This window comes from Melanostigma gelatinosum, assembly GCF_949748355.1.
Source record: "Melanostigma gelatinosum genome assembly, chromosome: 11".
Lineage (NCBI taxonomy): Eukaryota > Metazoa > Chordata > Actinopteri > Perciformes > Zoarcidae > Melanostigma > Melanostigma gelatinosum.
In genome coordinates this window covers 17378352-17392025 of record NC_136644.1, presented here as the reverse complement: position 1 = coordinate 17392025, position 13674 = coordinate 17378352, and the positions used below count along the sequence as shown (strand labels likewise).

The window sequence follows — 13674 nt, the reverse complement described above, 5'->3', positions numbered from 1 at the left end:
AGGACATCAGATTAACTGATTGTATATCAGGAGCCAATCAATTTATCTTATCTTGGCATTCACTTTGTCGATTAGATCTTTCTGGAGAGTTCAGTGCATATGTTAGGTATCAAATTTGACAATCTGGCTGTATAAGAGTCTACGTTCATCATTTAATGTAAACCTGTAAACAAACGGAGATGCGTCTGTCATCACGATATAATGATGAGGGCCGTAAAGTGGGGCACATAGGTTTAAAGACATTTTTCATTTATAGAAAGTATTGTGTTACTTAGTCCTTTGTTTACATGGTCTCATTTTAATCTCATAGTTTACTTTTAAATCCAATATCGTGGAGAACAGAGGCTAAACAATACAAATGTGTTACTGCCCAGCGTCTGCACCGTAAATACGGAGAACAGCAGCGCCATCTGTTCTGTGACAACAGCCTCTTGCTTAACCTGATGAAAAATAAACAGTGTCTGACAATAGGCGCAGTGCCCCACCCAAACCTCCCTCACACTATACATCTCAGGTGAAGCCATAATAATGAGACGCAACGTATCATTGGCTGTTGATTAATTGATCAGAATTATTGTTTTGTGTTCAAAGTGTCAACAAAATCGTTAAAAATTATTATTTTCCAAAGCCCAAGTTGACACTTTCTAAATGCTTGTTTTGTCTGACTTCAAGTCAAAAACTCAAGTTCACTGTCATATAAAAGAAAGGGTCAGAACCTCACATTTGAGAGGCTGATACCTGTGTATAGTTGTCATATTTGGAGGCAATTAAAACGTTTTTTCAATTGATAAATCAATTAATTGTTTCAGCTCAAAATTCACCCATTTTATAAAATGTAAACTAATTAATAAAATGAATTGACTTTGGAAACAAGTTGTCAAAACAAACTCACCACGATCCCTTTTTTCTATATTCTAGATGTGTATCACACAATTAAGCTCAGCAGATGTACTTTTTCTAGTAATAACCAGTAAATAATTGAAGACTGAAGTTGTCACTCTAGTCTAAAGCTTCCATGTAATTCATTAAGTGCATTTAAAGTTATAAAAGGAAAACAGTTGATTTTGGCAGTCCCTGGACAAAAGCGGTCGTGTTTCCAAGCACACGAGTCCCTTTAGAAAACCTCTCATTTTACTGCAGCAGGGTCCGGCAGTCGGCCCCACTCAGTCCTGGTTCTCCCGTGCCACCTTCTCTCCTGTGGGCCCAGTACTATGGCCCGAGGCTCCGTTGTATGGTGTCGTGTTGACTCCCCGCAGGGACCGGTGCAGCAGCGAGGCGATGCTCTGCTCCTCCAACTAATAACTTTATAGAAAATCTTCTTGCTGACGGTCTCAGATACGTATGTCGGTCATAACCAGTTAAAAGTTCCTCACAATAATGTTAAATGACTCATGAAATACTCAACACCTCAACAATTGAAAAGTACATATTTCTGTTATTCTCATGGTACATACTTTAAACTCGTCATACCGTCACTGTTTTTTTAACTTGTATTTCCCGGCCACCAAGTAGTGTGGCAATTTTATTTACAGTAAGAATTTCAATTTTATTAAATATAAAATCCTACGAGTAAAACAAAATTGGTCATATGTGATGTTTGACAGGCTTTTGAGAGAAGTTAACAGAGCAATAGGCAAATCAATGATCGGACACTTATGCCAAACAGAAAAGGTTGAATCTTTAGAGTGGCGACCAACAGCAATCTCACCTGTTGTGCAAAGATATTTTACTCCCATACAGATGTGCTTGCTGTATTTCAGACATCCACATATAAAACATGTAGGCAAAGTTCTGAAGAGTTGCATTTTTATTATCTCACAATCTTTAAATCATATCTTGTTCAACCTTCTGACTTTTTTGCGCTTTGACTTTTACGCGCTGCTTCTGTGACTTCTGCAGCAGAGCCAGCGTGTCTCTCTTCTCAATTTTCCTGAGTTGTTTCTTCTTCATCCTCTTGATCTTTGCCGTGTTTGTGATCTGTGATACAAAAGAGACAGTAGAATATAAACAACGGCCAAATCTCCAATACAAAGCTTGTGTGGGCTTATGTTGCCAATCAATTATTGTCCTTTCATTCGATTATCTGTTTTTTTTAAAGTGGTAGAATAAGGAACTATAAGCTCTGTAGTCGCTAATGTTCCTTTGTGATACACCCTGAGATTGTCGTACAAAAAAAAAAAGCTACTGCGAAGCATTATATTGTACATTGTTTATAATATAATTCACTCTCTGATATTCAGTAGGATTCATGAGCAGATATTTTTTCTGTGTGCTGCCTAAAGCAAAAATGTACAGTGAAAATCCTATTTTGACGATCTCTGTTGAACATTTATTTTTTACTTAAAACTTCCTGTTTCAAAATAAGCCACCTAGCGTCTTTCTGTGGACAGAATCCCTTCATTGTTATCACGAGGCTTTTATTCTGAAATATTGTGGCCCGGGCATTAGGTTGTCATCATATATTGGGTGAAGTCTTCCAGAACTTTTAGTGTGAACAACAGTTGACATACCACTTGCACGATCTCTGATTTGCGTTCGTTCTCTGCACGACGTTTCAAGTTGTCCTCTCTCCTTTTCCGCTTGTCCTATAAAGCCAGGGAACATAGAAGATAATGTGACGATAATGTGAAAAAGGTGCAAACACTTAAAACATTACAACAGTTAAATCATCACACAGCTTCTGCCTACCTCTCTCTGTTTGGCTTTATCCCCTTTAAGCTGCAAAGTATACCGTTTCACCAGGTCCTTGTCCCGTTTGGCCTCCATCTTCTTTTCCCAAGAAGAGCACAATGGTTTGTCTCGCAACATTGCAGAGAACCTGAAAGACAAAATCAGACATGGGTTCATAAATGATACAAGATTGTAGGCCGGAATCCTTTGCATGAAAGGCAACATGAGGCCAGGGACTGCTGTGGCCCCAAAAGCGGAGTCAGTTGAGTGACGAATGCTGTGTATTAATACTTTTTTTCTACAATCCGCAATCCATTTTCATTCAGTGAAATAAGCCGACCTTCATCAGTCTTACATGATACTTTAACACAAACTGCTATACGATAACTTAACCTAAATGGAATCACACAATTATGTTTCAGTGATATACCTAATCCAATAATCGATTTTAAAAATCCAACAAGTGACAGATTTGAGATGTGCTGCTAAGAACAATGCTTTCAGAACTGAGGTGCGATACTCGACCCTCATTTATATTTCAAAACCAAATATTACAGATGTATTACTTTCTGCAGCTTTCCCCGTTAACTCTATGGAGATATATAGCATCTTAGTTTCTAAAGCGATGTTTTATATAAAAAATAATTAGTAACTAAAGCTCTTAAATATAAATAGTGGAGTAAAAAGTACAATATTTCCCTCTGAAATGTAGATGAGTAGAAGTATATTGTTGCATTAAATCAAAACAAAAACTTGACTTAAATGACAGTAAGCTACTTAATTAAATGTAACGTTACTCAGTTACTTCCACAGTAAGACTAACGTTATCTTCACCTCAGCTTGTTGCGGTCCTTCCACACTCTGCCGGATTTGGGTTTTCCCAGCGGAATGACCGGACTTTGTTTCGCACTTAAACCCAGACGAGGCTTCTTATTTGGGGCAGCCGCAGAAATGGTGGGTGCCGTTTCTGCCGGTGCAGGCCCAGGCAGAATAATGTCTTCGTTCCCGTTGACGTGGCCTCCGTCTGTATCTGCTGCAGCCTGTGCGTGCGGCTCCGCTTGCTCTGACGAGGTAACGTCACCCGACTCCTGTTCGACTGACATGGTGAGCTTCTCTTCGGCCAGACTCTCGAGTTTCTGCCCTCCTACCTCCGTGTTTTCCTTTTCTACCGTCGGCAGCTCCTGGAGGACCGACCTCCTGGTCCTCCGGCTGGGGGTCCTCACTGGGGTTTCTGAGTCCAAAAGTGCGGCTGGAGTGCGCACTTTGCGGCCGCTGCGGGTCCGTCTGGTGTCTGGCGGGGGATCCTGGACCTCCTTCTCCTTGAGTCCCACTTCAGAACCTGTAGTTACTTCTAGCATGGCTGTCTGCCTCTTTGACATGTTTCTAATTAAGTTGGCTACACCAAATTACTCTGATAAACTTGCGTACCCACGTGTGACCACCGCCAGCGTTGTATACTTCCGCTTCTAAGGCGGATGGTAAACAAGGTGGCAGCGCATTATCTCCCCCACTGGTCTGGAGTGTGAACTGCAAGCTTCCTATTCTAGCACTCTGCCTCATTTCTTTGTTGAACCCATAGACTGTTGATGAAAATCTCTCAAACAATTGCATACAAACCCATACTAGAAATAAATCGAGTAATTGGTGAACACAAATCCAAATAGTTTATTTTTTTTAACATTTCACAGTACATATTTTTGTTATGTATTTTCTTTTTTTTGTTACAGGAAAAACACCCAATATCAATGTTATGAATCAATTCTTTATTATGCGGCATGGGGGAACACACCTCAGAGATGAAAGTGCAGTTTCTCTCTGTGTTTTTATAGAGAAGAAAAAAACAATTATAAGAACACACAGAAACAACTCCAGGACTATTGAAGCATTATCTCTTTCTATGGTGACAGAAACCTTCTTTCTTCTACATCATGAAGCATACATTGCGCTGTCTGATAATTCCTCGTTTTGCACAGTTTGTTTCTAAAATGTTACAGTTATAATGCTAAAATAATATTTTTCCCACAGAAAGTTTTTAAAATAAGATGCTCTGTATATTCATTAACGATGATCACATGCAGTAGTTTCTTTCACCTATAGTAGTTATTAGTTAAAACATGCAGTTCTTCCCTTTCTCACTTCTCTTAACATGATGCTGTATTTGGCCAACAGCTGTGGAGGTCACACCTTATGATATTCAAAGGGACACACTATTTTCTACCACCTTTGGATCCAGGTATGTGTATGGGACCTCCAGATTCTTGTTTCTCGTTGTGATGGTCTCACTTAAGATTTGAAGCTCTCCTTGAAAATCCTTGATCAGGTCGCAGGGAGTCTTCTCACTAAAATGCTGCTCTGGGTACTGGCCAAGAGGGACCTGATGACATCAATGATACATTTAAAAACTTTAAAAAAAATGTTTATCAAACATAAACTATTCGTAAAAGAATGAACAGTTTGTAGGAAGTTACCAGGATTTTTCCGTGGCTCGAAGAGGGTATTTGTGTTTTAATACCTCAAACATAAATGTGATTTGCTATTTTATTTTCATGAGGTTTTGTACACTTACGGAGTCACAGGATGGCCTGCTAAGTAGCCACATGGCGGCCATTCCGTTTGCTGCAATGCCCATGTTAGGCAACGCCTGCAGCATCGTGGCCTCGTTCGTTGTCCCCTTTTCGGTTGGTGGAGGAATTTCCAGGGTGGTGGGAGTGTTGGGCATCCAGCCACCGTAGTCAAACTGCGACGAATGAATGATTGACAGATGATTAATACTTTGAGAAGCCACATCATGTCAGTAGTTGGAAAGTTGACTACGTTGGTCCACCCTGAAATATTCCAATACCTATCGGATGCATGCAATATGGATTGTAACAAAACCTTTGCATACATTCATGGTCCCCAGAGGATGGCTTTGGTGTTCCAAACTTTTTCCTTAGAGCCACCATGAGGTGGACATTCAACTTTCTGCTGGATTGCCATTTTATTCAGTTTAAACATTCATGTTGATCTCAGGGTAATAACTTTAGTGATCCTATGACTTTTCATTGGGTGCTATCATCACATCAAAATTTGTATATGTCCAATACTTTGTAGCCAAATACCTTAAAATCTATTGACATTCCCATCAGCCTAAGCTGTACTTTTTGTTTTGTGCTAATTTTGCAAATGCTTGCATGTTAACATGGTAAACGTAGATTGTGATCTCATGAACATTATACCTGCTAAAAGTCAGCATGAGAGCGTTGCCATTGTGAGTATCATAGCATTGGTGGCATTTGGCTCAAAGCATCACCGTGCCAAAGTGCAGCCTCACAGACCTGCTGGCATGGCTTAGAGACTCTTGTTTATGTTAACGATTTAAGACTAACAGACAACCTGATAAACCTATTCCACAAAAATAGCAACATTATGTTCATACAAAGGCCTCACCTGTCCAGCGTTCACAGCCGAGTGCTGTCCTGAGCAAGTGAAGATCACCATGGTGACAAACTTCACCATCTCAGGCACAGTGGTGAAGCTCCGTGGAATTCCTGAGAATTAGAGGGAATAAACTGCGTTACCTAAAGGTTCTCGGCATTCAGAGACTAAATATATCAGCAAGCAACCATTTGCAATGTAATGATATAGTGGGGTCATGGCTACGAGAGAATGAAGTCGCTCTCCCTCTCTGTGTATTGTAATCCAAGCTTCTCTGTGTTTTGTTTACGTAGCCGGGCCGGCCCCACAGGCATTTTAGTGCATGTGAGTCTCAGTGTGCCCCACTGGTTAGCTCAAGGTTGCTGCTCTACACTGTGCTAGGGCGGGGCCGCTGATAATGCCGTCCTGACACACGGCATCATCGCGGAAGCATAGCACCCAGCCTCCAGTCCCCCCCCACCCCACCCAGGTTAACAATATTAGCTCTGTCAGCACTGTTGCCGTTGTTTGTGCTGTTATCACTGTTAGCTTCTAGCTGCCGACTCAGCTTTCTCCATGTTGAGAGACTATACAGCCCAATATCACAAATTTGCCTGAAGGGTCTTTACAATCTGGAGAGCGTATGACACCCTCTGCCATTTTACCTTAGTTTCCGATAAGGAATAACACCCCCCCCCCCCAAAAAAAAATATCCATAGCCCACCTGTGCTGGTTTGGGAAAGGAATCCATGTTCAGCAATGTCCGAAATCCACTTCTGCAGTTCAGAGTCTTTCCGGACCTCAGTGTCATCCTTGTAGTAGAAGCTCAGCACTCCCTGCACAAACCTTTGACAAATGTGGATAAGTTCTGTTAAACACATTCCCAGTTGAATTATTATTATTTATTTTTTTATACACACTGCAGTAGTACGACGTTCTTTTGTAAGACAATTTCAGGCCATCTCATTAGAATGATCAGTTCTGTTCTTTTTAAGAATTTGATGCAATAGCTTATTCAAGAAAGTAGATCACACAATTATAAATATATATATTTTTTTATATTTTACAAAACATTTTACAAAACTTGCCAATTGTCCGATTGAGAGTGAGATGAGAAGATTAATCTCACTCTCATATGTGTGTGTTAAGTATAGGTCTACAACTGGTAACAGTTAGCCTGGCTTGCTTCACAGTTCGAATATATACCTATAAGCTCCTCTAAATTGGACTCATTGACACATTAGCATGGCAGCTACACGTCACTAAAACATACATGATTTTGCAATAATGTGCAACAGAATGCAAACTGCCTATAATACCTGTGGATGATATCCCAAAGCTTGAGTCCATCATCCCGATAGTAGAAGTTCGGTACATCCTTCAGCCGACGGTCAGCAATGTCGTCCGGTATGCAGAGGGAGCGGTAGGTCACTGCGGACAGTGATCTCTTCAGGAGTGTCTTCTTACCCTCTCCTCCAGAAGCTGCAAACTAGGAGACATTCAAATATGTACATGATTGGTGTGGAAAAAATGTTTCAGTCAAACTTCACTTTGATGAACATTAGAATAAACTTGATGAGCTTCAGTTGTCCGTACGTCGAATATGAGTTTATTACAACACAGATTTGATGTAAGAGAAGATTTTGGTAATGTATGCCTGGATACAGTCATACCTAAAACATTACATTTGCTCAGCTTCAGACACTATGTCCCCACTGAGCATGTTGTTCATTTCATACCTTTATGAAAAATCCATCATCAGATATCAGAAGACCTCGAGCTAACTTGTTGATCTGTAGAGTGTAGCGCGTGTGAGGTACAAGGAGCTGAGAGAAAGAGGAAAACTCTGTGAACTTGATGCTTCTATACCATTTAGCAGTGTGGAATACTTAAAAATATAAACACACTAAAACATTATGATTCATCCACTTTGGAAGACACAAAAATCAGCAACTTGAAAAAAATTACAACTCCAGTAAAAGTTCCGTATTCTCCCTTTCAGTTACCTTGTGCAGCGGATGCACCATGGGCACGTTGCGCAGCAGTGACACTGCAAAAACTTCAGCCAGCAAATGAGTGCGCAGCAGGTGAACGTTGAGTTGATGCTCGTTGAAATCTGCACTTCTCACAAAAATCTTGGCCGTCAACCAGTCGTACTTAGAGTCAGTAGGAAAGAAGATGGGATTATCATCTGCTGGAGTCTGCTTCAGCTGCAGGAGAAGGAAGGGAGGTGTGGTTAATTCAATCCATTCAATATTTTACCAGTCGGGGTCAATAACGGCAAAGGAATTTTATGAAATTGTTGTATGTTTACTACAGGTTTCATCTGCTTTTCAGTTAGACACTGTAGATCTTGAAGAGCAAATTCATAATTTATTTGAATGCCAAACCCTACATTTTAATAAGCGAATGGCTAAATTCTCATGTTTTTGGCCGAGGGAAAAGAGAGGCAATCTGGAAATTGCAATGAAAAGACTTTATATCATGTTTTTTCTCTGATCCACTTTATTCATATACTGTATGTTTGCACTCTATTTGTGTCATTTAACGAAAGGTATTTCTGTCTTCTCTGTACATATGACATCTATAGTGTTGCATGTCTGTTCGTCCTGGAAGAGTCATCACTACTGTGAACTATTTGAGTGTTAATCTCACCTGAATAGCAATTGGCATCAGCTGATCATCAGGTGTTTTGTGAAGCAGGACGAGGGGAGCCATCAAGTACTGCCTCTTCCCGTTGATGATGTTTGGTTTCAGCCCATCCAAAAGCTTGTAGTCACACAGGAATATGTTGCCTTTCTGTATTTCATTTTAGTGAGGATGAGAAATGATTTAACTCACATGCATACAGTGCGAATATTTATCATACGAAGCGAACGTAACTGAATGTAAGTGCAACATGCTCTTCCAAATTGAACATGTCATGGAGCAAAATATGACTCAAAGATCAATCAAAGTCAAGACATTCACCTCCATTTCATCTGCCAAGCTACACTGATCACCGAGGAAGACCATGTCATCACTGACAGGAAAGTTCGTGGGCAGGTCTGTACAACGTTGGATCAACATGGGGTTGATACCGTTTAGAAACTGGTATCCAAAGAAAGCGTCCACCGTCCAATGTTCCTGGACATATTCTAGAAAAAAAAGTTAAACTTCATTGAGTTATAAACGTTGTGCAAGAAAATCTATTTCAGTTATCAACTTCACTCTACACTGTATGTGAAACTGGAAAATTGCAAACAATGTGTTGCAGAGACTGCAGTCACAGACATGGTTGGATACTGTTTATAGTTATTTGTCAAAGTCTTGATTGTATTCAATTAAATATTGTTACACAGTTCTTTCTGTGAGATTGTTTCCCCTGTTTACTGAGCTATACGTGATAATAATATATACATGATATGTTTAGCATCGTGGAATACAGTTTAATATCTGAATGAGTACAATTTAATATACTATCATGCATACAGTATCAAGTATTTCATTAAACTACCATGATAGTACCTGATATGTCAGTTTGTTTGAACCAGAACACCTTCTTGATAGCATCAATATTAGGCCAGTTCTCCTTGGCATCAGTAAGTCCCTTCAGTTTCAGCTCAGCCAGCCTAGAAAATAAAAGCATAGAGTAACTTTATGATGATGCCCTACTGATTTAATAGGCAGGTACATAGTTACATAGATCTGACAGAATTTGAGGACTTCACCCAGTGAGTGCAGTGAAGTGAAACTCTGTGTGCTTGGTGAAGGAGAACTGGACCTCACTAGGCAGAGAAAGAGGGTCTTTTGCATTCATGCAGTGGGGTACTCCCTCTCTGTAGTCATCCCAGCTGGAAAAGGGAGAGGAGCAGAGTGATAAGGAACAGTAGTTTTAGAGTATGCAAGCATAATATACTTGACACGTATGCTATATTGTAATTTTGCAACATCCACCCATCCATTATTCAAACGGCTTATCATAATCCAAAGGCAGAGTACACCCAGACAGATCGCTAGACTATCGCAGGGACTTTGCAACATGTTATAATATCAAATATTTAAATAAACCATGGCAGGTGTCGCAATGTCATCTTGTGGTTAATTTATAATTAATATTTTCTCGCAAAAGGGTGGAGATGAATGTTAGTTTTGGGATGCATAAAGTTAAATAATGTATAAGCTCTGATTGCTCACCCATAGTCTTCCCCTCGCTGCTTCAGCTCCAGCACCCGACTGTACTTGCCAAGATGATGGTGGTCGTCAAAGATTCTCAGAGCTTGAAGAAAGAAATAACAAGGTTTAAAATTGTTGATAAATACAGCGAGCTGGTTACTCCAGCATTAGACCAGCATTTCCTTCTTTGATGTCTTCTGTGGTCAGTGAACGGCGTACAGGATGTCTGACAAGTCTAATTCACACAAACCTGTTCCCTCTCTGAAGCGGTGCACCTCACTGTCAGTGATCCAGCGGTAGATGGGAAAGTTGTAGGTGTCACCCTCAGGGGATTTCACTTCCACCTTGGCAGGGAACCAAGACTTTTCAAGGAACAGTAGGAGACACGGTTTATCTATCTCTATTAGGACCAGCTTTCCAATGGAGTCAGGGCAGGACACGGTAAAACTGGACACCTAGAGTTGAAAACATTCAAGAGATACAAATGTATTTGATAACTAAGAACTGAGCTGTAACATCACAATACTTATCATAAACTACTGAATGTGGAAGGGTGGACAAAATAAAAACTTAAGCAAAATAATGTCACTGCATAAAATATGAATTCATGGGGATTTGTTTTGTTGCTTTCGTCACCTTTGTGGCCGTAAATTAAAGAGTTACAGAGCAGCACATATCCTGTTGCTGCACATATGAGTCTGAGTTGACCAGAGTTTACATCAGCTTCTCTAGATTGATATTTAATGTGCCATAATCTCATAAAGTTGAGACAGTATGTTATACATTGAGAGCAATATTTCAGACTTACTGCTCCACTGATGAAGGATAAAGGCCCTTTGAAGCCTATCAGCCAGGTGCGTTTGCTCTCCCCTTCCGTGCCCACCAGCTTAATGCAGACACTGTTAAAAGTGCTTGCAGAGGCGAGGTTGCCAGTGTATATGGTCACGATATAATTCACCATTTTCACACTGGAAAGCAGAAGAAACCTGGTGGGGAGAGAAAAATAATAACTATTCTCAGCCATGTTCAGGTTAACTGTCATGTAGACCTGAGAGTAAACACTTTAAAATACTGGTATCACAATGAAAAGGCTATTGGCAAATGCTGTTATCATAACTAATATTAAATTATTCTTTTCTACCTTATTCATTACAGTCTATGTGAACCGAAAAAGCATCTCCTTACCTGATAATGAGAAGTCCTTTTTGAACTGCTCACCACTGATTGCCCTTTTTATACAGTTTTGTGGGAGTGCATTCAGGGAGTAGCCAGCTGAATGCTGATGGAATGTTGGACATGTATCAAGTTAGACCTACAAAAGAACAGGGAAATGAAGCAAACAAGGAAGCACTATTATCATTCAAGACAATCAAAGTTTTCCACCTGGAAAATCCCTGTTATAATTATGCATCGTCATTATGTTCCTGTTTATATAATAATGACCAGAGGCGTATGTATTCACATGATGGTTATTGGTTAAGTTAAGTTAGTAACTGCATTAAGTAAACTCGCAAAATACTTTTAGGGTTAGACTTCATTCTGTATATTTGTGTTTTTGTGTGTATTTTGAGAAACTAAGAATATGCATACATAAGAGACCTTATGTACAAACCACCTGCCATTGATGAGTAGGACGTTAAGCAGTTGGATAGCAGATGTGTCACATATAAAGGGTAAAAGTAATGCATCCTAAGTCATTACATGTCAAATCCATGTTAAATGGATATTTGTTTCCTGGTATACTTCGATTTCCAACTTGCCTCTTTTACTAGACTAAAACCTGATATTTTTCAGTATTTTCCACGACATTTGGGAGCTAGTCAACCATGCACAGCCGAGGAATGGGTTTCTCCCTGAGAGAGGGTCGTAATCAACCTGAGGGGATGGGAGAGGCTCCTGAATCAGCGGGTGCATCACAGATTCCTCAACATGGCGTCTCAAGTGATAACAATTATCTAGAAAAGGTGAGGACACAATATAGCCTCCAGAGCAGAACTCACTAAAGCACTGACACGTTTATTAATGATATTGGACACTTTGTTCGAGCTTAAAAGAGAAACAGGATCCTTGTTAATTCAGTCAAAGGTTACATTGTAGAGGATTCAGCATGATTAAACATAAAGGAAGTTAATAATAATTTCCCTCACACATTTAAACTTCCATTTGACAGACAGAAAAAATGTTTTATGGTTTTATTAGATTTAATCTGGCAGCCAACACCCACTAAAGGAAGAATGGGGAAATAAACTAATACACACATGTCGACACAGAATCAAGGACCGACTGTATTTTCTATTTATTTCCTTTTGGTCCATGTGGGGTGGCCCCATGGTCTCTGATATGCGGATGACATTCCAGAGTCAAAGGAAGATGATAAGGAAGTTACAGTATAAAGTCCCTAACTAGTCTTCCTTCATGAAATCTGCTCATCTGCTCTGGCTGTCGTCACTATGACAAAATGTAATATATCAGGTTTTTCTTAAATGTTTATTGACAGTTCCAAAAGTTTTTTTTCATTTCCCACATCTATTCTTGATGATCTGACCTTGTTCCCTGTTCACTTCACAGGAAAATCATCCAAGCACAGATTTGTTTGTGCAAATACAGACCTCCAGCCCCAACTGTTTTCTCAAAAGTCCCGAATTGTTTAGATTTTTTAAATACCTTCAACTTTGTGAGTGTTTGAGAGTAGGAGACATTTCGAAGAAAAGAGGAGGAAAGGAGAACAGAGTGATCAAATAAAGTACCGTAAAATAATAATATATGCTCCTGTTGTTTATCCCTAAAGAAATCGATTGTTGAAGACCACATTTACTTGGCATTATTGGGGATCCTTTATTTGAAATGACAACAGTCCAGAATAGATTGAGATACAACTTTAGCGCATTTGCCAAATATTTGTTCTGTGAACTCTACTCCAGCATAGAATAACAAAAATAAGTTTCAAGATTACTAATGCTGTTTACACCAAATTCCTTCGCTGTTATGTAAATTCAAAATAGTCACAGTTTTTGCCATTTTTTGATGGTCAAAGTGAAAATTTTCATCCAGAAGGAAAATGACAGTTGGGGTACAATTATCTGCAAAATAAGATGTAGGCTCTACAGGCAGGCTGTCCCCTAAAGATAATGATACAACAAAACAATACATTGTGAATTACTTTTTAAAGGAAAATTGTTTTGTTGTGGATTACGCATGCTTTTGACTTATAAATCTGTTAAGCCTTTCACCCCCTAGGTTTGGGCTGAGTCCCACATTTTTACTCTGCCCCTGAAACTGATACTCTAATAACTTTAATCCACTTTTTAATTGTACACTGTCCTCATTTCTCTAACAGACAGCTGGTGGTTTGTGGACAATGAAATAAAATATGTTCAGGGCGAGGCCCCATGACTTCAGTTTTGTCTGAGTTAAACATGAGGAAGTTGCAGGTCATCCAGGTTTTTATTTCCC

General features: G+C 39.7%; 2 protein-coding genes across 2 annotated transcripts; both read right to left on the bottom strand.

The window, feature by feature from the left end:
- Positions 1-1789: 1789 nt before the first annotated feature.
- Positions 1790-4128, bottom strand: ccdc86 (coiled-coil domain containing 86). The gene is made up of 4 exons (XM_079278263.1): positions 3505-4128; positions 2689-2818; positions 2511-2585; positions 1790-1977 (listed from the first exon to the last, which is right to left on the bottom strand). The coding sequence occupies exons 1-4, from the start codon at positions 4047-4049 to the stop codon at positions 1825-1827; spliced, it is 903 nt and encodes a 300-aa protein (XP_079134389.1). The 5' UTR covers positions 4050-4128; the 3' UTR covers positions 1790-1824.
- Positions 4129-4473: 345 nt separating this feature from the next.
- Positions 4474-11182, bottom strand: LOC306784961 (polyunsaturated fatty acid lipoxygenase ALOX15B-like; the record flags this gene model as incomplete). Its single annotated transcript, XM_079279168.1, has 14 exons — positions 4474-5044; positions 5237-5407; positions 6100-6200; positions 6791-6912; positions 7386-7555; positions 7806-7892; positions 8073-8276; positions 8722-8865; positions 9037-9203; positions 9574-9677; positions 9777-9899; positions 10243-10324; positions 10472-10676; positions 11030-11182. The coding sequence occupies 14 exons, from the start codon at positions 11180-11182 to the stop codon at positions 4865-4867; spliced, it is 2013 nt and encodes a 670-aa protein (XP_079135294.1). The 3' UTR covers positions 4474-4864.
- Positions 11183-13674: the final 2492 nt, after the last annotated feature.

Excerpts from the sequence above, each read along its gene's own strand:
- ccdc86 (XM_079278263.1), bottom strand. The coding sequence starts at position 4,049 with ATGTCAAAGAGGCAGACAGCCATGCTAGAAGTAACTACAGGTTCTGAA. Across the intron at positions 2,819-3,504 it reads AAGGACCGCAACAAGCTGAG|GTTCTCTGCAATGTTGCGAG; the intron begins GTGAAGATAACG and ends TTTGTCTTTCAG. Across the intron at positions 2,586-2,688 it reads ATAAAGCCAAACAGAGAGAG|GACAAGCGGAAAAGGAGAGA; the intron begins GTAGGCAGAAGC and ends CTGGCTTTATAG.